At 38.4% G+C, this 23,573-nt stretch overlaps 2 protein-coding genes across 3 annotated transcripts in view; one reads left to right on the forward strand and one right to left on the reverse strand.

The window, feature by feature from the left end:
• The window catches only part of LOC129726076 (RNA-binding protein Musashi homolog Rbp6), a 1,668,991-nt gene that overhangs the window by 1,634,641 nt on the left and 10,777 nt on the right, over positions 1 to 23,573 (forward strand). For both annotated transcript variants that reach the window (XM_055682685.1, XM_055682686.1), the window contains one exon: positions 1 to 23,573. This exon is cut by the window's right edge and continues 10,777 nt beyond it. In XM_055682685.1, the coding sequence (XP_055538660.1) occupies positions 1 to 42 (42 nt within the window). In that variant the 3' untranslated portion in view covers positions 43 to 23,573.
• LOC129725580 (uncharacterized) overlaps positions 17,564 to 23,573 on the reverse strand; it is a 7,099-nt gene continuing 1,089 nt past the window's right edge. The window contains exons 1-3 of the mRNA XM_055681580.1: positions 23,023 to 23,573; positions 21,520 to 22,914; positions 17,564 to 18,305 (exon numbers count right to left, since the gene is read on the reverse strand). The exon at positions 23,023 to 23,573 is cut by the window's right edge and continues 1,089 nt beyond it. Coding sequence (XP_055537555.1) covers positions 17,564 to 18,305; positions 21,520 to 22,914; positions 23,023 to 23,573 — 2,688 coding nt within the window. The remainder of the gene's footprint in view (positions 18,306 to 21,519; positions 22,915 to 23,022) is intronic.

Genomic DNA, 23,573 nt, shown 5'->3' on the forward strand with positions numbered 1-23,573 from the left:
GGACAATTAATTCCAGCAGCATTCACCAACGGCTATCATTGAAATAAACTAAGCAATATATGATCACCATCTTCGCTATTATTTTGGAACGGGGTGTGATTTCCATTTGTCCCAGGCATGACAGCAAGCACGCAGAGCTACCAACTTTAGAAGAAAAAAAAAACCAACAACTACTACTTGAGGACGGTTAGCAAAAAGTACAACCGCACCAGTCAGCAAACCAAACAAATAACCCGTGACCATGTAAAACATTAGACAGCAGCTAAAATTGGGCTAACTAAGCGCGGCATCCACAGTAACGTTACAACTACTATTACTACTACACACACACATACACACAAGCATACGCACGCGACTTGAATTAAAAACACAAAACAATCATTTTGCAACCGTTTAAAAGCAACACAGCCTCCTACTGGCGGCCAGTGGCTAACACTCTCTCACACACACACACGTAAACACACACGCATGCATGTGTCAAAATGATTATTGCGCTGATGTCGCGTTGATTGCGTTTTTTTCACACATTTTTACTTTTTCGGGGTGACGACAATTAGTCAGCCAATTTTGGGACAGCGTGTTGCTTGTTATTATGTGTAATAATTGCACCAACGATAAAAAGTTATTCGTTGAAAACAATTTTCCCACCATGTTTGCAGTGCGAAAGTTAAAAATAATATTTTGAAATTGGCCGAAGCTGGTCAGCGTGTAGCGGAACGAAATAAAAAACCAAACAAAAAAAAACGATACGTGAATGACATTGTGCATGAGCATACACTGTACGGGAGAATGGTTTTCTGCTGTCCATGACAGCAGGCTGGCTGGGCGGCAAAAAATGCGTTCGTCGTACGTTTGTTTTTTTGAAGGGGAAAAAAGACACAAAAAGATCACGATCACTCAAAAAGCAAAAGAAACGAATTACATGATCCCGTGTAGAGCAGACTAACAACCACATTCATCAAATGATAATAAATTGCTACCAAAAGGAATAGCAGAAAATATTCAACCAAATATACTAACACACACACAGATATTTTTAAGCAAAAAACAACAAAAAGAAAAAACAACAACAGAAAAACACAAAAAGTGCATCATTGTTTAAGCTATTAAGGATAACCAAATGAGGAAATTTGTTTCGTAAAATATTTGTTATGCTCTTTATATTTACTTAATTTTTACTTTTAAATAAAATTATTACCTACACTGTAAGACGTAAGACGGATGAAACACGATTTCTAAGTTATAAATGGCGGCTGACTGACTGTGCTCAGGCATGTTCACACGCGTCAGCTGATCGTGATAAGTGGAGCTAAAGTCCACTTGCAGAAAACCCAAAAAATACACAATAAGTAAACAAAACTTATTACGTTTCTGTTTTTTCTATTGCTGGAAGCAAGCATTCTATTGAAATATAATATTTTTACTTCTTGAAAGAATTAAAAAACAATTGTAAAGCGATAAACGAGTACGAGAGAGGTGGTCAAAGCTAGAGGTCTTAGGTATATATATTTATTAATATGGACAGACAGGATGCGATCGGAAGCTATAACATTTTTGCGCATTAAGCGATCGTTTTTAGCACCTATTCCTACTTTACTTTTCAATTGCAAGCAAAACTAACTGTACGATACTCTATTTGAATTCATCCTACTGCAGCTCAACCAATCACAACATCAACAACAAATGAAGAAAAAAAACACACACAAAATATATACAAAAATAATTGAAAGAAGGTTAGCCAAAAAACCGCGTAGACCCTTATTTAGAACTACAGAGCTTCACATTGGATTGGATTCTATTTTCGAACTCTACACCAAAAAACAGTTAATATAGGTCCGGGCTAAGGGCGAAAGCGACACAGAAAACAGTAAACAACAAACACGAAACACGTAGCCATAAACCGGCAAATGGAAAAGAAAACTTTGTGTACGGATAACAAAAAAAAAAAATATAAGCGAAAAGAGAGAAAGTAAAAATGCAATAATAATAATTGTTTCTAAAAGTAAGACAGTAAGCAAAACCAAAAAAAAACTGTGAGGCAATGTGGAAAAATTCAAATTTATCACCAGACGGAAATAAGAGGGAAGAAAACGAGCAGACAGCTATGATCCAGGTGCAAGGAGCAGTTTAAAACTTTGGATATTTTTTACGCTGAAAAGTGAAAAACTATCCGACTGCGCGGGCGATAAATTCAAATGAGATTGTAAATTATTATAAATACATGAAATATATGAATTAAATAAAAACGTAATTCAAAGAAAGAAAACAAAAAACTTAGTTAAATATAAATTATATTGAAATTTAAATTAAATAAAATAATACAAATATTTAAAACAAATACTATGATAATAAAATTATTATAAATTAATTTTTATCATTCAAAGAACTCATGAACAACAAACGTGGGAAAAATGAACAAAAAAAATATGAGCGCAAAAAAAACAAGAAAAAGAACAATTTAAATGTGCAGTAACACGCAGATTTATGTGAAAAAATTATTTCAATTGAAAACGAATGTAAACCTAAGGCAAATTATATGGAAGGTACAACACACAAGTGAACACAAACACACACGATCACCCACTCACATACAAACAGCAAAGAAGAAAGACAGGAAAGTTTCTCATACAAAAGCATAAAGAAAAACATCAATTTGAGACTTGACTTTTAGAAGAAGAAAAAATAAAAGCTGCAGAGAAGCCCAAAATTTTCGTAACAAGAAAAAACTGACAATTTAGACGAAGCAAGTTTTCTCTCGCATACACAAGTTATACAAAAAAAAAGTAAACAAAAGAAAAATCACCTTACTGAAACGACACGTATTTGAGAGCAAGAATAAAACAACAACCAAGCGACAAGCATACCAGTTTATTATTGTGAATTATTATTACTTATAACGAGCAAACAAATACGATTGATTGGGACTGCAATCTACACTGACGCCATCTTTGATGGGAGGAAATGCCAGGCAACAAAGTGCAGATAAAAACAACAACAACAACAAAACAACTGGAAACAAAAAGAGGAGAATAATAACTAATTAACACACATCAAGCAAAACGAGTTTTCTTTCTTTCATCCGTATTGATTTTGTTGCTTTCACCTAAAAACACACAACCTGTCGTCTTCCGTAGAAAAGAAATTCTCCTTTTCGTGTGCGGCTTGAGTTGAGAGCGTTTTCACAAAAAGAGAGAGAGAGATGTCCACTTTGCTACACCAGCGTCATTTTGTTTCTCGTTTTATCGCGATCGACACGAAAGCTGTCAATAGAATAACGCGTGTCTCGATAGAAGTGTTGTCAAAACCGAAGAGCGCCGGCGGTAAGTCAATTTGTTTTTTTCTCTTTGATTATTATAATACTCGTTCAACTATAGTTTCGTTGTTCTTTGTTTTGTTCATTCGCTCTGATCACGAAAGGTTGCTGTGTGCGTGTGGTGCTTCGTGGTCGGGCGATTGTTTCCGTGGAGTTTCGGTGTTGGTTTAAATTTTTTGGTTGTTTGCTGTATTGTTGTATTTGTATTCGCCGTTTGATTATCGTAATTTGTGTTTCCCATCACAGCGGTCGATATTTTGCGATGCGCAGTTAACGAAAACGTCTCAGCTCAGCTATCTACCCGAAAAAAAACAGTTCCAACAGTTTCCATCAGGCTAGATTGTTTGAGTTTTTTTCCTAGATGTGTACAGTTGAAAGCGTTGCACAATGCGTTAGTCAACCCTTTGCTTCGATCACATTTTTGTTAACATCGCACAGATCGGCTAATTAAAAATTTATGTTAAGTTACTACCATAAAGTTGAAGTTTACACATTTTTGTTGTTATATTGTTGGCATGCACCTTTGAAATAAGTCTTCTTCATGTTTTGCTAAATTTGTATAAAACTTTCAATGTGAAACAAAAACTAAACTACTTTTAGATATTATTTTACACAAAAAATTTTGTTTTACTTAAAAAAAAATTGTTAATTCTATATACACGAAAACATATAAAAATTTTGATCATCATAAAAAAAATCAAAATAAATAGAATGCAGATTATTTTCAATACTAAAATATGAATATATAATTTTGATCTTGCAAAAGAATCTACATAAATTATATTAAACGTATTTGAACAGGGTATAATTAAAAGTAAACATTTAAATTTTTGTATAACACAAGCAAACGATACAAACCAAGATCGATAAAATCTTATATATACACATGCAACCAAAGTTAATCATACTAGACAGTAGCAAGAAAATGTATAAGGTAATTTCATTACTATCCCACATCTAACAAATTCTTAAGCTGATTTCCGAAAAGATGAGCAAAATTACCAAACAGGAAGCTTACCCTGATTGTTTGATACCGACAATTTGCAAAATATTGTTCGACAGCAAACGCGGTTCACACTGAGACAACCGAAAGATATAGGTACACAATTATATTGAACAACGTAAGCAAAAAGAAATAACAACAACAATATATAAACACACACACTCACAATTCTAGAATGAAATGGTAAAAGGTGCAGTTTTTTACGATCTATTTAAGAGCCAACACAACCGTATTTTAAAGTAAATTTAGTGTTTGAATCTTCTCACAAAACTTTTGTAGGGAAGCTTCAATAAGACTAATAAATTAAAATGATTATATGGACCAAAACATGTGCTCAGCTAATGGCGACTGCTAAAAGATTTACACTTACAAAAGAGAAACTAATAATACGTGGAAAGTGTAATTGTTTATTAACAGTTACAGTACAGTGAAGCTGAGCGCAAAACTTTATTACGATGTAGAAGAAAAAAAAACTAATTTTGACAGGTTATTTTCCGGGACAAATAAAACAGCAGTAGCAAACTTTTTGCTTCTGACTAGGTTAAACCGAACAAAATACAATTTACATTGTTGATACCACGTACTTGTCAGCAAGCCAAAACATAAACCCAATAGAATTTCAGTCTTAAGCTCTAAAGTAAATAACACATACATAACCTAGCAAAGTAGCAGTGTAAATAAAAATCAACCTTTTCGTTCAACATAGCAACTGACATATGCTTAAGTCAAGAGATTTCAATTACTTCGCTTTCAGTAGCAACTCCCTTTTCTACTTAACTCGCGTTAAATATCAGTGAAAAAGTATATCTATACATCAAGTTAAGGACGAAAAAATCATGAACAGTACAGCGATGTGCGTGCTGCCTACATGTCAATTATTACCTAATCGAGTATGAAGTTTTTTGTTTCTCTCTACCAAACCAAAGCTGATAACAGAAAAAAAAACACTCAAAAGCAAGGTTCTAGGTATACTAACTATGATACAAAATATCTAGAAATCAGAAAAGCTAACTATTTTGGTAGCGTCACTGATATTGTAGAATAGCTAGTGAAACTGACAACGATGCTAGACGTCCGACGATTAATAGTTTGTATTACAGAATCTAATACAGTAGCAACCCATAGCTTGACTTTATCGGTAAGCCCTCAAAACAGGATTATGAATCGATTGCTTCCCTCCAGCGTTCCGTAAAAAAAATTGCATTAAGCAAATGGAAAATTCTCACGCACCCCCGCTCGGCCAAGCCAGCTGGCAATTTGTGACCAACCTGGTCAAACAGACAAAAGTGAAACCCACCATGAAATTAAATCATCCAATCCAATTATACGATCTGCGGCCGGAAGGAAACGAAGCGATATGTTTTAAAACAAAAAAAAATCTGCAATCACTGCAACCCCGGTGGGATGTACAAATCAAAAAGCGGCCGCGAAGGGAAGAAAGGGGAAAAATCACAAGTAGGTAATTGAATTTAAAATCCAGCGACGAACCTTCAGCTTTTATCTGCAGCTAAAGTATAGCAGAGGGTGGGGACAAAGGAGGCATCCAAAAAATAACAAGGACACATGAAATGATATTCATCAGTCTCGTCGACACAAAACCGAGGAGACAATGATCGCTTGTAGGTACTACCACTACTGCGAGCATTTGCTTTTGATAGCACCAGAAGTTACCACGGCTGCCATGATCTCAATTTTTCTCATTCGCTCTGTCTCTTTGGCTCTTTCTTTTCGAATGCAAGGTCGACTAATGAAATGTTTATTTTTTATGACGCTATGAGGATTAAAATAATCACTATCAATCAATCAGGCTGTGAAAAGCGAAAAATGCGAGGCTCGTAGCTGTGGTGTAATCTAAAAGTTCTGAAGGAAATAGTAACAATATTCAACCAACATGGGGAGTGCAGTTCAAAATTTGTTGCTGATGGAAAAAATCGCCTCTAGCCATTTTGAATACATATAAACCAAGTCTACAAGTAAATAAGTATCGATGTTTGTGCACTCTCTTAGCCTTCCTTCTTAAGGCCGGGCTTCGTTTTGCTCATCTCCATCTTAAAAAGAAAACAGTTTTCTTCCCTCTTAAAAATTGTGAGCTTACATTCAATGTGCAACACATCATCTGCTGTAGAGAGAGCGCAGAGTAATAGTTTCTTTGACGAAAAAACGCTCCTAATTTGACATAGTAAAAACTCAGTGAAACTCTTGTAAATTGCTCATCCGCGCACGCAAGAAAAGTGAAATAAATTGCTAGGCGATCAACTAAGCATTGCGTTACCGTTCTCGTCGCACTGGGGTGCGGCAAAAACAGTATAAAATCGAACTTTCTGCAGAATACGCACTCATAGTGAGTTGTGAATCTTTTTATAATATTAAATTCGAAAACGGTTAGGATGTGGCTTCAATATGAACCTAAATGTTTTGATATTTGGCCATCTTCTCTTCTAATGAAGAAGAAGCTAACGAAAACTACTCCCTCTTGAACTGAGAGAGCAAACAAATGTTTACCCTTAACACGCGATGATTAAGAGTGAAAAGGAACTCTGCGACTGAAAAACTCTACGCCTAAATGTGGATAATTACTCACTCTGTGTGAGAGAAAGTCTAGTTCTCCAAGGGGTTTGGCAGGTAGAGAAGGAAATATGAGCAAAAATCAAGAAAAAGGAAGAAGCCTGCTTAAGGCCCAAATGCACACACGGCGAGCGTAATGACGCTTTTTCCATACAAATTGAAAGGCGGGATCACGCCTTCCGTTGGGACACCTTCAGTATCGCTTTCTAACAAAGAAGGCGATCGCCTACCACCTTCTACGCACTTAACCGTCCTCCGTGTAGACGCAATGTGCCTTCTACACAGCGTATTTTTTATGTGACGCCTTCTTCTCGCCTTTTATTGCCGAAGACGCTGGCAACGGCGTGTTAAATATGCTATTTTAACCCAATGCTTTTTTCATCCAAAAATGCATATAGGTGTTGTGATGATAGTACTGTGTTTGATATTTTTCCGTCTGGATCGATTTGAGTGATTTGAATGACGACTTATTGCTTTTGCAAGCACTTAAGACTGTGGCAGATATTGTAGATTATGAAAATGTCCTCCCAAAAAAAATCGACAGAAAAGATTTTTTTTTTTTCAGAAAACTAATTTATTTTAGTTTTTATTTCTCAAAGTTTGAACAAGCGTTGATATTAAACAATGTGTAGTTTTTGTAGCGAAAATCAGATATTTGATAAAAAGAAGTTTTTTTGAGATATTCAACTCATAAATATATTTGAAATTTTTGTTTCCACGAGAAAAAAAATTATTTGTCAAGAACATTTTTTTTTTCTACGCATTATGTTTCTGGAACGACCAAAATATTATTTACAACTTTGCTGAAGACATCCCATAAATCGAACAAACCAAACCAAAAAATAGTTTTTTTTTTGGAAATTTTAACACCATGACTAGACATTCATCCATGTTCTGTTAACCTTTTGTGGTTTGCCTGTTCTGGTTCTTAAAATATATTAGCCCTCCTCTAAAATAATTCGAGTTTCGAAAAACCATCTCTAGGGTTGTGTGCAAAGCCACGACCGCACAGTTGACGTAGAACTACACAAAGCTATTTGTTATAATATTTTCACGCTACGATTACGGTGGACTATTCTAAATCAATGCTAACAATTTTTATCCAGCACTAATAAAATGATTTCTGAAAATAATGATTTACGGCCCGGATATTCATAATATCATCCCGAATCCGAAAATACTCCTGAAAGGTGACGTTTGTTCATTTATGGCTATTTTCCAGATCGGAAGTTGCCACTTTGGATTTTAGCATCTGGCATCTGGAGTCGATTTCCGGCTTCTGGGCATCCTCCCGGTTCCAAAAATATCCATATTTGACCATTTTCGACAATTTTCCAGAAACCGGCAGTCAACATCTTCGATTTGCCATTTTGAATCTTTTCAGTGGCTCCGTATTTAATTTGTTCTTAAAAGGACAATTTGTTGTTTAATTTGTTAACAGATATGATGCTGATCGCATCTTTGTGTGGTCCTCGAGAGTGGGAATAAAATATTCTTCTGATAACACAGTGGAAAGCTATTTTCACACTGAAAATTTGACGGCCGACAGGCTTTGATTGTCAGCATCCCACAAACGTTTGTGTGTTGCCAAAATATGGCAGAACTTTTCACTGGATGAGTGAGTGAGTGCCGCTGCACCTACCGCTGACACTGATTACAGTAAACTGATTGGTTTGAGCAGAAGAAGGTTTTTATGTAGCCTAAATGGTACATCCCCGGTTTACAAGGCGTATAATTATGTGGGCCTTGCTAGGGAAAGCAAGCATTAAGCGACCAACCAGAGGTCGAAATCTGTGTTTCAACAAGGCGTGAAGCCTTATTATTATTATTGAATATGTTAAATTAAATATGGGTCATTGCATACGGAGTGACCACGAAAAAGCACAAACTTGGACACGACCATCACAGATTTTGCTCAAAGTTGGGAGAATTATTCATCTACTGTCACTTTGGAAAAATCCCAAATTTGGTGTCCATTGGAATACCCCCCCCCCCTCCGTGGGACCCCCCTGTTCATTGCAAAGTGACGCATTTTTTGTTCAAAATCTCCTTTTCTAAATCTCACAATTCATAGACTTAAGATGTCCGAAATATACTGATAGTTTTAAAGAAAATAAACTAAGGAATCCAGAAAAAATATAAGTTTTGACCGGAAGTGTTGCCAGGTAAATTATATTTGTATTTGAAAACTAAATTTACATTTTCAGCCATTTTTATCTTAAATTTGATAACTTCATCGTATTACTTGGACAATTTCACATAGAAACAACTATCATCCCGAGGTAACATGAGCCAATCTCGAGATATAACATTTTTACGAAAAAAGTTGTAAACTTCGTAATTATTTTTTTTTTACAATTTATTGACGTAAGACACCCGAAAAATAGTGATAGGAGAATTTTGAAGAAAATAAACCAAGGAATCCAGAAAAAAATTACTTTTGATCGGAAGTGTTGCTAGATAGATTACTTTTGTAGTTAAAAACTAAATTTGCATTTTCCGGCAAATGCAGCTAATTTTATTTTAAATTTGATGGTTTCATCGTATTTCTCGGAAAATTTTACGTAATTTTACGTAATATGAGACAAATAGTTTTGAATTTCATAATTATTTTTCGTAAAAATGTTATATCTCGAGATTGGCTCATATTACCACGGAGTGGTAAATGTTTCTTACGTAAAATGTTCCGAGAAATACGGGCAACACATCTGGTCAAAAACAATATTTTTTCTGGATTCCTTGGTTTATATTCTTCAAAATTCACCTATCACTAGTTTTCGGGTGTCTTACGTCTATAAATTATAAAATAAAATAATTACGAAATTTACAACTATTTTCGTAAAAATGTTATATCTCGAGATTGGCTCATATTACCTCGGGATTATAGTTGTTTCTTTCGTCAAATTTTCCAAGAATTACGATGAAATTATCAAATTTAAAATAAAAATAGCTGCGCTTGCCGAAAAATGTCAATTTTGTTTTCAAATACAAAAATAATTTATCTGGCAACACTTCTGGTCAAAAGATATATTTTTTCTGGATTCCTTGATTTATTTTCTTCAAATATCGTCTATCAGTATTTTTCCGACATCTTACGTCTATGAATTGTGAGTCCTACAGAGCGGGGGTATTCCAATCGACACCAAAATTGAGATTTTTCCAAAGAGACAGTACATGAATAATTACTCAAACTTTGAGTAAACTTTGTGATGGTCGTGTCCAAGTGGCATGTACACTTCGTATGGAATGACCCATATTATGATAGTTTGAGCAATTAAATTAAAATTGGCTGTATTTGGACGGATGATAAATGGATTTTCAGTCGATTGCTTCAAGAACGAAGGAAATCCATCAAAAACCGATTTATTAGCATTTGAAATTGGACATCTATTTTCCTTTTTCCTTTTTAGATATTCATTTCACATCCCTATGTAGCCGAACTTCCTGAGAGACGTAGCTCTACGTCAAAAAAAACGTATTTGCAAAGTTTCACCGAATTAAAAAACGACAAAATAATGAAATTGGGACATTTTTTTGGTATAGTCCAAACATAAACAAATAATCTGGAAGTGACATTTGTCATTCGCACCTTCTGCAAACGTTTTGCCTGCCGTGTAAACGACAGCCAAAAATTGGAAGGTGCGACGACAAGTAGGTGTGCACGCGGCGTAGCTTGAAGCGGCGCGATTGTACCTTTAAAGAAGACGCCTGGAAGGCGGTAGATGCTCTTAGCTACATCGGAAGCTTTCAAGAAGGTACTGAAAATTTTCGTCAGAAAAGCGTTGTCACGTCGTGTGTGTGTGTGTGTGTGTGTGTGTGTGTGTGTGTGTGTGTATGGGCTTTTACGATACATTTCTTGTTATCAGTGTAAACTACAACACGTGATTATTAATGTGCATAACTCGGTATATGAAGTTTTTCGTACGATGTACACCAAGCGAACAATTGTGATCTATTCATATTCATTTGACTGATGATCATGATGGAAAAAGAGAGTAAATAACAGTGTATACTCACCTACTCACGTTCAACTCCCTTACACCACACTCTCCTCGCCACCACACCACACCTCTTCTACTACTCAGTCAGCATTACATTCTCCTGTAGCTATCCTTTCTCCCCCTAGGGACTGGCAACGTATGGAGAACAACACAACGAGTGACTATATTACCTTGCATATCGATATTCGTTCAGATGGATAAAAAAATTAATCTATCAATATAGTTTGCTTCCAACTCTACCTCTTTATTCGACTGAAATTGCTTGTCAGAGAGCCACATTTTTAGCCGGGAAAACAGGAAATAAACACATGGGACTGAAGTTGGCGAATGCGGAGGAAGGGGAACCAATTCGTAGCGTGATTTCTTCAATTTATCGATCGTATCGCAAGCAAACTGAGGTGAAGCATTGTCTTGGTGAAACAGCACTTTTTTCTTCACCATACGCGACCATTACGGCCTAATTTCAACGTCCAATCGATAACCGTTACGGCCTGGTTTCAACGTCCAATAATAAGGTACAATAACATCGGTGATTTTTCACCACAGACAAACAGACATAACACTTTAAACAAATCTAAGCATTCAAAGTGCAGCTCTGTCTATCTGTTTGTCTGATCCATAAAGACTTGGCAACTACTGAGTAGATCGGTGTGAAATTTTGCATACAAGTTTTTCAAAGGCCGGTAAAGGTGATTAAGATAGTTCATGGCCCCTCCCTATTCTAAATTCTTAGGGAGGATTCTTATACAAATCAAACACAAATTTATGCATAACTCTGGAGCTAATCAAGCAAATGAAATCAAATTTGGCCTGTAGAAGGTTTTGAAGGCAAAAAATATTCTCATGATGGTTCGACTCCCCTCCCTAAAATGAAGGGCTCCCATATGAATTTCATACAAATTTCTTCGCATATCAAGAACTAATCAAGAAAATAGAACCAAATTTGGCATGTCGAGGTTCTTGAGGTTAAGAAATGTATATATGATGATTTGACACTCCTCCAAATCCAAGATAGCAACTTCCGGTTCCTGAAAAACTGCCAAGTGTGACCAAATAGCAGCCACAATATGTATTTCCGGAACCATAATGATGCACAAAAGCCAAAAATCGATCACAGATACCATTATAAATACTAAGATGGCCATTTCCGGCTTCTGGAAAACACACCAAAATTGCCGAATACTACACGCAAAAGTTGGATGGTTCAAAAGTAGTACAAAATTGTGCGTTTTTAGCGCAATTGTTGATATAATTTGAAACCACCAGTACAATGGTTGTGTGTTGGACATAACACAATTAATGCTCAAGCGTTGTTTCAATGTATTTGGCAGCTCCAAACTACTACACCTAAACAGTTTCAACTAGTATCGAGCAGAATTGCAAAGCGAGCGAGAAGCAACACCTTTCTCCTCCTTTCTACTTGAGAACGAGACATATGCTACTCTTCTCAAGTCTTTTGCACACACGCTTACGAGATACACTTTTTTCTTCATGCATTCCCCTGAGTAGCAGCAAGCACGCACCGACAGTTTGAGTGAGACTAACACACTGATACCAAGTATGTACAGCACGGGTTTCTCGCTCATTTCGTAAAGCGACGAGACATCCCATCGCCTTGCGCGTAGCGATCCGAACCGAAAGAGAAGCGAAAGAGCAACCTGCAAATTGTATGTGACGTGTCTAGTCTCGTCGCACGTACATGGAAATTCTACGAGCGAGAGAGAAATTTCTCTCGTCGTGTAAGAAAAAAGCGCGTGCACAGGATGACAAATAATAATTATTCACAATTTACAAGTGTTGCCATGAAAAATCAGCAACGCTTTTGTGGCTTTGTGGAATGGAGGGTTTTTGGGGGAGCTAGCGTTGATTACAAAATGTTGTGAACAAAATTTCGTTTCGTTTTTTTTTTTTTTGCAAATCATCCAATGATTCTTTTAAATGACCAAATCCGTCGAGATAAATCGATCGAGTATCATAGCTATATAAATCTAGTAAGTTCACAAGTTGTTGTTCGCTGCTTGCACTGCTCTATGAGTAGCAGTCACTAATACTAATATTCTGATTTCAATCTATGTCTAAATATCTAAATAGTCGACCGCAGACACCATTTTGAATTCAAAGTTGGCTGATTCCAGTTTCTGTTAAGCAGCCAAAAATTCCCGAATACTGGAAAACATCGACCCCAGATACCATTTTGAATTTAAGACGGCGACTTCCGATCTCTGGGAAACAGCCGAAAATGACCGAACACCACTTGATATGGATATTTCCATAATCGAGATGATAAATAAAAGCCAAGAATTGACCCTGGACGCCATTTTGAATTTAAAGATGATGACTTCCGGTTGCTGTATAACAGCTAAAATTAGTCGATGCCACCCCATATGGGTATTTCTGGAATCAGATTGATGCTCAGTTGCCCGAAGTTGACTCCACAAATCCAAGATGACGACTTCCGGCTTCTTGTAATCAATTGAAAAATAGCAAATACCACACAATATTGGTATTTCCGGAATCGAGGTAATGTCCAAAAGCCAAAAGGAGACGATGTTCTTATTCCGATAAAACCAATCATTTCTAACGATTTGTCTTTTGAGTTTGAGCGTACCCAATATCCGTTTCGTTATAGATTTGGCGACTCTTTAAAAAGCGCCTGGAATTATCTGGAATGTATAAAATTATTTAAATAAAGAAAAATGGGCAGGACGTAGATTGCCGGGTTTGCTGGTTTTTAATAAAATCGTCATCCGGATGATGCCAGTACTTTACGTTGGTAACACTAGCACCATCTGCTGCCGTACTCGCGCTACGTCTTGTATTTTGACTTTAGCGCTAGCGTACGTGGAGGTGTCAAATTGGAAACCACAAAACATGTGTGGATTTTAGAAATGATCGTTTTTTTGTGGCAATGGAGCTAGGTTCCAGTGTTACATCTGTTAGTTCGGGGTTTTAGATGTTCGAGTAGTGCATTCATCAAATGCGCGATTTTGAAAAAAATCTAGACAACAATTCACCGGTTGATGTTGCGACCACCGATTAGATTCAGAACTAAATTGGTGGTTCCATGTTTCATCCATTGCACACTGGGAAATGGATGAAGAGGATGTGTATGAGACACGGCCACAAGGTAAACGTAGAACTCCGACAGCCTATCTCAAGTCAATGTATCTCTTGCAAGAACTTGAGTAATAAATTAGACTTGGGTTAATCAAGGTTTAGACCATTAATCTGAAGTAATAATTCTCTGTAATAATTTCAATAAATAAGAATAATGAAAGGCCTCCATTTTGGCCGCCATCTTGGGTTCTACTGCCATTTTAGTTTATATCAGACAAACGCGTTTTGGACCATGTTCGCATCTACCGATTTTTAGTCTAAGACAACCACCAGAAAACTAGGAAAAATACTATAAGAATAATAAAAGTTTTGAAACTCGTTTTGAAAGCAAACAATACATTCAATGATGGCAATTTCGTTCACGGGTTTCTTTAAAATACGTTTTACTATGTCAAATCCGACGTTTCAAGGATACATTTTCACGTCCTCAGGGCAAAAACAAAACAAACGAGTTCTCGTCAAAATTGGTGCATATACTACTAGTATAACCTTGAAAATGGCAGACCTGTCTGCTGCTGCTTTGCTTATTCCTCGCTTGTTTCGCATATTATTCGATATTCAAATCGAAATTCAGTATGCTAATTTTGTTCTACGATGAAGTGGAACGTAACACAGCATAAATTACAGGATCAACGAGTTTGACCCATTTTCAATTAGATTGTGTGTATTTTCGTAAGATGTTTCTTCTGATTCGAACTCGAACTGTATGGAAATTTCAGAAGCACAACCAAGTCGAGGACCTCAGCAGCTGAACCAGAAACTAATTCGGTGCGGTTTAATGAGATTTTGAATCTTTGCTTATTCTGCTCCATTGGCAGGGGAGAGAAACTAAAACGAGCTTCTTCACGAAATGATATTTCATTATTCAAATAAACCACGTTTGTTGCCTGCCCGGTACGAACCAATCACGGTCTCGGACTGTGCACAGCTACTAAACACTTTTAATTAAAATGTACTGATCTCTCGTACCGAAAGCACACGTCAGCATTTTTAATTAAATCTCCGGGACGAGAAGAAATGCAAACTTTCCCGATATAACTGCCGATGAAAATCCGGGGAGGTCAACGTTCTGCACTCTGGTCGCGTTCCAGCACTCGATATCGCCCGGGCTACGATTTGCCAAAAAACTACTCTCTATTGATTGCCAACATTGGCCCAGGATCCTTCTTTGCCTTTAAGATTCATTCCGTAGGGATTAAATTCGTCCCCCTTACCCCCATCCCACTAAAACCCATCCGTCGCGTCGCTTGGCGGAGCTCAACAATTCTCAATTTTTCAATTTCCCTCTACATACAGAAAAATCGACAGTTTTTCTTCTTCCATCTTCCGGCGGCGCATCATCATCCAAGCCGTTAGTTTCGCGGTCGACGTCGAAGTCGAACCTGCCACACGAGCAGCAAATCTAAAGCAAACACGGTGCTGTTTTTTAATTAAATTTGCTTATTCCCATTGCCGTTTTTCCGTTCGTATCACACTCGCAGAATCTCCGCTTCCGTTGACCGTGTCGGCGACGGCGGAGACTTTTCCAACCCGACACCCAATTTTCCGATCGTTCGCCAATAATATAATTGGACCGAAGAAACGCTAGCAGAGAAGTGCAAACATTCGTTCGGCTCGGCCGGTCATTTTCAGCTTCGATGGCAAATGCTGGGGCACATGTGACGCCCTCGCTCGGTTCTTCAATAGCAAGTCTCTAAATATTGTTATAATTCATTTAATTTCCGCTGCAATTCAATTCATCAGGACCGAAGGCGGCTACCGCCGTACTTTCGGCTGCGAACGACAAGGCACTCGAAAAAGACAAATGTATTTTTCTTTCATTATCATTTGTTTAAAATCCGACTGGGTGCTAGTGGAATCGAAGTGAAACGTTGATGTACAGAAAGACGTTTTTTTTTTTTCGAAAGTCGCCAACAGTCGGCATCCATTCCAATAACCGCCGGAAAACTCGGACGCGCCAATTCTTTTTCTATCATTCGTCTCTGTGTTTTTTTTTACGGAATGGCATCAATTTGTTGCCAGCGAAATCAATCGACGGAATTTTTTTCGAGCTGATATTACAGATCGATTGAACATAAACTGAATCACTACCTAAGTACAGGTACATTTACTCTAGAGGAATTCGAGACTACTAATGTCAATTATTTAATATTGATGGTTTTTAGTTCTCGCTAACGTTACACTTCACCCGGGGATACTGTTTTCTTCGGGATTCAAAAGGGAAAACAGCTCAAGTGACAACAGGAGAGTAATGAAACTTGAAATGAAAAGCTTTCATCAACTAGGACTGCGGCGAAGTGCGGCGTAGTGTCGGGTAGGGTATTCAATAGATGGAAAACTGTTTCGGTCGTTTATCGAAGATCAATCGCATGGTGAAACGGCGTTTATAGCATTCGCTGAAAACTGGTTTCATCAATATGCGCCCGGTCGTTGGCTTCTAGTCTGCGTTTCGCAAGATGCTGAAAATAGTGGAGCAGAAAGACACGGGATGTATGGCGAAATTTAGTATTCGGTAATCTACACCAGTCACTAAGTGCTCTAGAGAAGGGGTAAACAAATGAAAGCTTTTAACGAAAACCCTGGTTGGATTCATTTGCCGTACTGACAAATAAGCTCTGACGTTTAATCAATTGAAAAAAAAAAAATTGGAAAATGATGAATATGTCAAATGATTTGAGAACTCCAAGTGAAAATATCCTGGATAAATACAAAGTGCACCACTTAAAACAACCAGAACACCAAAAGCGCAGCTCGAAATAATATTTCTCCACGACAATGCTTCATTGCATATGGCCTAACTGATTCCCAACAATCAAACTAGCGATTCCTTTATATGACTATTTGTTATATTCTTTTTGTCTTTATTCAGAGGCAGATTTGTTTCTACAACGCTAGCGATAACTCAGGAGCTTTCGGATAATCTACCACACGAACTGACTGCTAACTTATTAACTTAATTTTTTATACTTAATTTTACAAATTCCTTATCCAATACAAATTGCTGACTGTCGTTCTTCACTGCGATGGTGCGAGCAAACACAAAGAGAGAGCGATGACGTTTCAAAGGGCCTTTTATATCTCCTATTGATCGATACTGATTTATCGATCTCCTAGATCGATTCCAGTTCAGTGGACAGGTTGTTCGAAGATCAAGTGGTCTAATTTGTCGTATTCGAAAACCGGTTGGAGAATACAGTCTTATCGCGGGTATGCGATCATCACGATCGTGTGTGATGTGTGTTGGAAGATACTGTTGTAGTGTAGTTAACCAACAGCAATTTAACACCAATGCACCATATTTTGACGAGAGCTTGTTTGTTTTGTTTTTGCCCTGAGGACGAGGAAATATATCCTTAAAACGTCGGCTTTGACATAATAAAACGTGTTTTAAAGTAACCCGTGACCGAAATTGCCATCATTGAACCCATTAACTATTTATTGGTCAAACAACGCTCAAGGTAAATTTATTGGACAGGTGCTTACCTTGTCCCTTGTTACCAAGGGGCTTGTATTTTATCTTAAAGTTGAATTCAGCTGCTGCGAAAGACCGTGTTGATCTGCTGCTTAGTTTTCTCTATGTTGTTCATCTGATGCCGATGAGGGCAACAGACAGATTTTCGTCACTGGACGTCTGTAGCTGCCTCGGGGTGTCCTGACCGTAACTACTCGAACTATGCCATCAGCTCCCGGATGTAGCTCTTCAATTCTAGCCATCGGCCACTGCATCGGAGGAAGATTCTCGTTCATCAAAATAACAAGTTGATCCTTAGCAAGTTGCACGGGTGGATTGCACCATCTCGCTCGTGGTTGAAGTGTTGACAGGTATTCTCTGTGCCATCGGTTCCAAATATGCTGAAACTTTTTTTGGGTTTGTTGCCATTTTTTCAGACGATTGAACGGTATTGCGGTGAAATCGGTGTCTGGTACAGCTTTCAGTGCAGAACCAATAAGAAAGTGGCCGGACGTTAAAGGTTCGAAATCTGTTGGGTCATCGCTAAGCGGTACAAGAGGTCGTGAATTAAGGCAACACTCAATTTGAGAAAGAAGTGTTTCTGTGTCGACGTATGATAGAGTTTGATTACCCAATATACGCAGAAAGTGTTTCTGCGCCGAGTTAATTGCCGACTCCCACAAGCCACCGAAATGCGATGCCAAAGGAGGATTGAAGTGCCATCTAATGCCTTGTGATGCACATTCTTGCTGTAGTGCCATTCTATGTTGCTCGCTCTGTATCAATTTACGTAGTTCGTTGGCAGCTCCAATAAAGTTGCGACCGTTGTCGCTGTAAACATCCGAACACAAACCCCTGCGGGCCACAAAACGGCGTAGCGATTGTAGAAATTTTGCAGTCGTTAAGTCCGCTACTAGTTCGAGATGTACTGCTTTAGTGCAAAAACATACAAACACCGCGACATAGGTTTTTCTCGGGCTCGCTCTCCTATGCGGTGGTTGAACGTATATCGGTCCCCAATAGTCAATACCGGTTGTTGAAAAGGGTCTGCCATGAACTGTTCAACGCGTTTAGGACGAGCGCGGAAACAAACATCGCAATTCTGAACAATTTTCTTGACCAGCCTCCTGGCCCCTATGGTCCAATAGCGCAGGCGAAGTAAACTAATTAGCAACTGAGGGGCGGCATGTAAGTTTCTCACATGGTAGCTACGTACTAGCAGTGCCGATAGAGGATGTTACGAGGGAAGAATAATTTGGTGCTTGCTGTCGTAAGATTGTTGCGAGTGAGACAGTCGTCCCCCTATTCGAAGCAACTGTTCGGGGCTCAAGAAAGAAGCGAACCACTTGTGTCGAGACTTGTTTGCTACTGGTTTCTGCTGCTGTAAAGCTGATACTTCTGCTCCGTACACTTGGTTTTGCACCAACCTTATTAGGGTGTGCTCTAGAGTGGCCATATTTTGTATGGCCGTTTTTGAAACTATCGATCTTAATGAGCGCCGGGCTGAAAAAGTTTCCTTTTGACCTCTACAATAAGCCACGAAAATTAAAAGTTCATCGGAGTTTATTTAATGGACTCACAAAGCGCTTATATTTGAGAAATCGATTTACATGAAAATTGTATGAAGTTTTTTTTTAACATATATCTTTCGATAAACTTATTCAAATACACTTGTATTTTCATAAAACAGTAATACTATTACCCCAATTTAAGTTTAAAAAGATCTATAACTTTCGGTGTTTGTTAAAACGGTTGTATGTTGAATGAGGTATGTATTTTTTAGGTATAAATTACCAACATGCAGTATAAACTGAAATTCGTCTTAATTATGTGTTGAAACACGGGTAGAATTTTTCATAAATTCAACATTAGGTATTGAAAGCAAAAATGGCCAACTTCCAGTCACCATTTTGAATTTTCAAAGGCCCAAGAATTGGTAACAGCTAATGCGTCACCTGTGAAAACGCTATTTCATGTTTGCTGCGGTGAAGCAAACATAAAATAGCGTTTTCACAGGGAATGCATCATCTATTTCCGAGTCATGTGCTTCTGAAAATTCGAAGTGGTGATTCGAAATTGGCTGTTTGTGGTTTCATTACCGTTTCACCTTAAGGACCATTCGCTTTTAGTCGCCCGATCATTTTTTGTTTAATTTCAAACGGAATATCAGGCCAATCCAACTTATTCTGGGCTTAAATACCGCGATTCTTCATCTTTTCAGTTACAGCGTCTGAGACTACTATCAATTTCGGCATAAGCGAAAGAATCACGTAGAGAATTCATAACTTGATTGATACATTTGACATCCGAAAAACACTACTACCAACAGGGACATGTTTTGAATGCAATTTATGGTCAATGATCAGAACTTTTGGATCATTGAAGCTGTGAGTGAGTTGATTGGCTGTGAATGAGTTGATTTCGTTTGATGCTCTTGTAAAACGGTTAAAGACAAGTGTTTAAGGTCCGATGCTCTTGCCATGTAATATATTTTGCATAAAAGTTCATAGAAATTAAGAGGACAAGTAATATTGGTTAGTTTTCGAAACATTGCCGAAATATTTCAATCCATTAGTGTTTTATGAACTTCTTAGGCGATATTTTTGCCGTAGCTTGAATCAATTTTAAGCGCGCCCAAGAACTTTGCACTTTCATTGAAACTCATGAGAATTGCTATTCGATCAACAGGAAATGATCGTATTTGATAAAATTCACCGTCTTAGTGTATTCAGATCACTTGTGCTGACCTGTTTCAATAATAATAATAATAATAATAATAATACTAAAAATAACATTAAATCCATACAAAAAGTTCTTAATAATTTTAATAATTTTGCTTCACCAATTCGATTGTCCGCAGTTGCTGCAATGAAGTACGATTGAGGATATAATCACTGAATGCCAGTTTCAAAACCTCTAAAGAATATGAGAGGTCATGCATTTATTACGTAACGTACCAAGAAGAAGGGGATATTCAACGAAGAGTTCCATTGCGCGAGGCCCTCATGCAAAATTGCGGTAGGGGTTGGAGGTGTTTAAAATTGCTATAATTTAGCGTTACGCAATATATGAATGTCCCTAATGATATGATTTTATAATTGAAGAGTATTTCGACGCAAAATATACAACTATTTTAAGAAACTAAGACAAAAAACTTCAAAAAGAGATAAAAAACAACAGTTCTTATGAGAATCTATTTTTTTAATATAAGCGTTTTGTGGGTCCATTAAATGAACTCGGATCAACTTCAAATTTTCATGGCTTATTTTTGGAGTAAAAAGGAAACTTTTTCCGCCCGGCGCTCTTCGAAATCGCATGATGTTACAAAAATGGCCACTCTAGTGTGCTCTGCTTGACGGATTTCATCGGCAGTGAGAATATGCGCAGTTGAGCGGAGTTTTGGGTCGAGTTTGTAGTTCTTCAACATTCTTTGGAAATATGCCGTTGCTTCAAGCAACCTTTGATAGTTGGAGAATCTGCTAACATATAAATCGACAAACGAAAGTGCAGTTGCTGCTGTGAAAGTGGTTATTGTTTTCCGCATTTCATTCGTACATTCTGGTGGTAGGTCGTCTTCTTGCTGATTCATTGGCCTTGTGGACCATTCCACCAGAGTTCGCTGCTAAGAATAATTTCAGCTGTGGTTCCTCTTGAAATATAATCAGCTGGATTTTGCAAACCTGCTACGTGTCTCCACGTGCATTTTTGGGTAGCCAACTGTATCTTCGAGACACGGTTCGCTACGAAGGTGTTCCATTTGGACGGAGAAGCCTGGAGCCAGCTTAACACAGTTGTCGAGTCAACCCAGAAAAAGGTTTCTGCGTTCAGGCGCAGAGATGCTAGTACCTTCTTGTATAATTCAGCGGCGAGAAGTGCCCCACACAGTTCCAGTCGTGGGATTGATCGCTTTTCAAGAGGAGCGACTCTAGATTTTGCAGTCAATAATGCAACATTTACGTGACCAGCAGAGTTTTCTGATCGAAGATACGCGCAAGCTCCGTATGCTAACTCAGATGCATCCGAAAACAAATGCAATTGCACAAAGGTCCAATTGAGACATAAGGCAAACCGATTGATGTTGAGTTGGTTTAGATGGGGCAGCTGTGTGTGGTAAACGGTCCAGCGATTTTGTAGCGTTGAGGGTAGTTCCCTGTCCCAACTCCATATATTTCCGTGTTCATCCTTTAGCGTCCATAGCGCTTGCATAAATAGTTTTGCCGTTGTCACAACCGGACCCACCAAACCAAGTGGATCGAAAAGTTGTGCAATATATGATAGAGCAATGCGTTTTGTGAGTGCAATCGTCGAGTCCGGCTTAGGTAATTTAACATTATATTTAAGAATGTCAGTAGTGGGTTCCCAGTGAATCCCAAGTGTCTTGATGCATTGGCCACGGTCCAAGTCAACTGATTGCTGAATCGCTCTATTTTCAATTGAAATGTCCGCCAACACTGCAGGCTTGTTTGATGCCCATTTGCGGAGTTGGAAGCCTCCTCTTGCCAAAATCGTCTCAAGCTGATTTCTGAGAGTGATCGCGTCGGTTTCAGTGCTGCTGCCGGAAAATAAATCGTCAACGTGAAAATCCTTACGTAACACGCTCGCTGCTTCGGGAAAGTCATTCTGTTCATCGTCAGCTAGTTTCTGCAAAACTCGTGTGGCTAAAAATGGTGCGCTAGCCGTCCCGTAAGTCACGGTTTTCAACTCGTAAGTATCGAGAGGGTCTTCCGGTGAATTTCTCCAAATTATGCGCTGCAGAGGAGTGTCACGCTTGTCAACTAAAATTTGTCGATACATCTGTTTAATGTCTGCAATTAGCATAACGGGATGGATTCTAGAGCGCATAATGATGGAACGAAGATCATCTTGTACGATTGGCCCCACTAACAATGCATCGTTCAGTGATGGGCCTTTGGGCGTTTTGCACGAAGCATCGAATACTACCCGTACTTTAGTTGTGGTGCTTTCTTCCTTTATAACCGCATGATGAGGTAGATGGTAAATCGAGTGTCTTGAATCGTCGCGTGTAACACGTTGCATATGGTCTAAATCTTCATATTCGCGCATGAAATCACTATACTGTTTGCAAAGCGTTGGGTTTCGCTGGAGTCGGTTTTCAAGTAAATGGAATCGGCGGATAGCAGTTTTGCGATTATCACCAATAGTTTCCAGTACGGTTTTCTTCAGTGGCAGACGAACCTTATACCGCCCTTCTGTAGTACGAGTTACTGTCCGTCGAAAATACTCCTCGCATGCAGCTTCTTCAAGAGAATAACACGGTTCCGTGCTATCTTCCTCAATCTTCCAAAATCTTTCCATTAGCTGATGCACATCGGCGACAGAGGCGACATTTGCGATTATTGGAGATTGGGAGGAGCAATGGAGATTTTTTCCTGTGACTACCCAACCGAAAACGGAATTTACTAATGTTGGTAGGTCGTCGCCGAGGGCAATTCTACCAGGCACTCTAAAGAGTTCAAAGAATATTTCAGCACCGAGAATCAGATCGATCGGGTTTGATTTGAAGAATGCGGGATCCGCTAGTTGCACATCAGCTGGGATTTTACATGCTTACATGTTAACAGAAGTTGCTGGAAGATCGACAGTAACCTTTGGAAGTACGAGAAATTCGACAGTAGCAGAATAATCGGTAATACGAGAGCAGACAAGTGACGAAAATTTTCCTTTAGTCTGAGTTGCAGATTGGCCAATACCCGCAATCGGGATGGTAATTTTCTTACGCTGAACCTTGATCAGTTGCGAAAAGGATTCAGTTGCGAAACAGCATTCACTACCGGAATCCAAAAGTGCACGTGCAGCGTGCCGCGTTCCATTATCGTCGATCACAATCACCACGGCAGTGGCAAGCAAAACACGCGTTCGCTTTCGTGTGGCCGAAGCATGAGTAGTCGGTTGCGGCTGGATGGCAGAAAACGATATAGGTGGCAGCTCACCTTGCTGACTTGAAGACGACGGAATTTGAGCAGACACGTTCGACGACTCACTTGGCAAGACTCGAGCTTTATTTTGGCATAATTGCGTGTGATGTCTACCTTGACATCTTTTACATGAACTAAATGAGGAACAATCCTTTCCGACATGACCCGAGCGCAGACAGTTTCGACA

This window comes from Wyeomyia smithii, chromosome 2 (assembly GCF_029784165.1).
Source record: "Wyeomyia smithii strain HCP4-BCI-WySm-NY-G18 chromosome 2, ASM2978416v1, whole genome shotgun sequence".
NCBI classification, from domain to species: Eukaryota; Metazoa; Arthropoda; class Insecta; order Diptera; family Culicidae; genus Wyeomyia; species Wyeomyia smithii.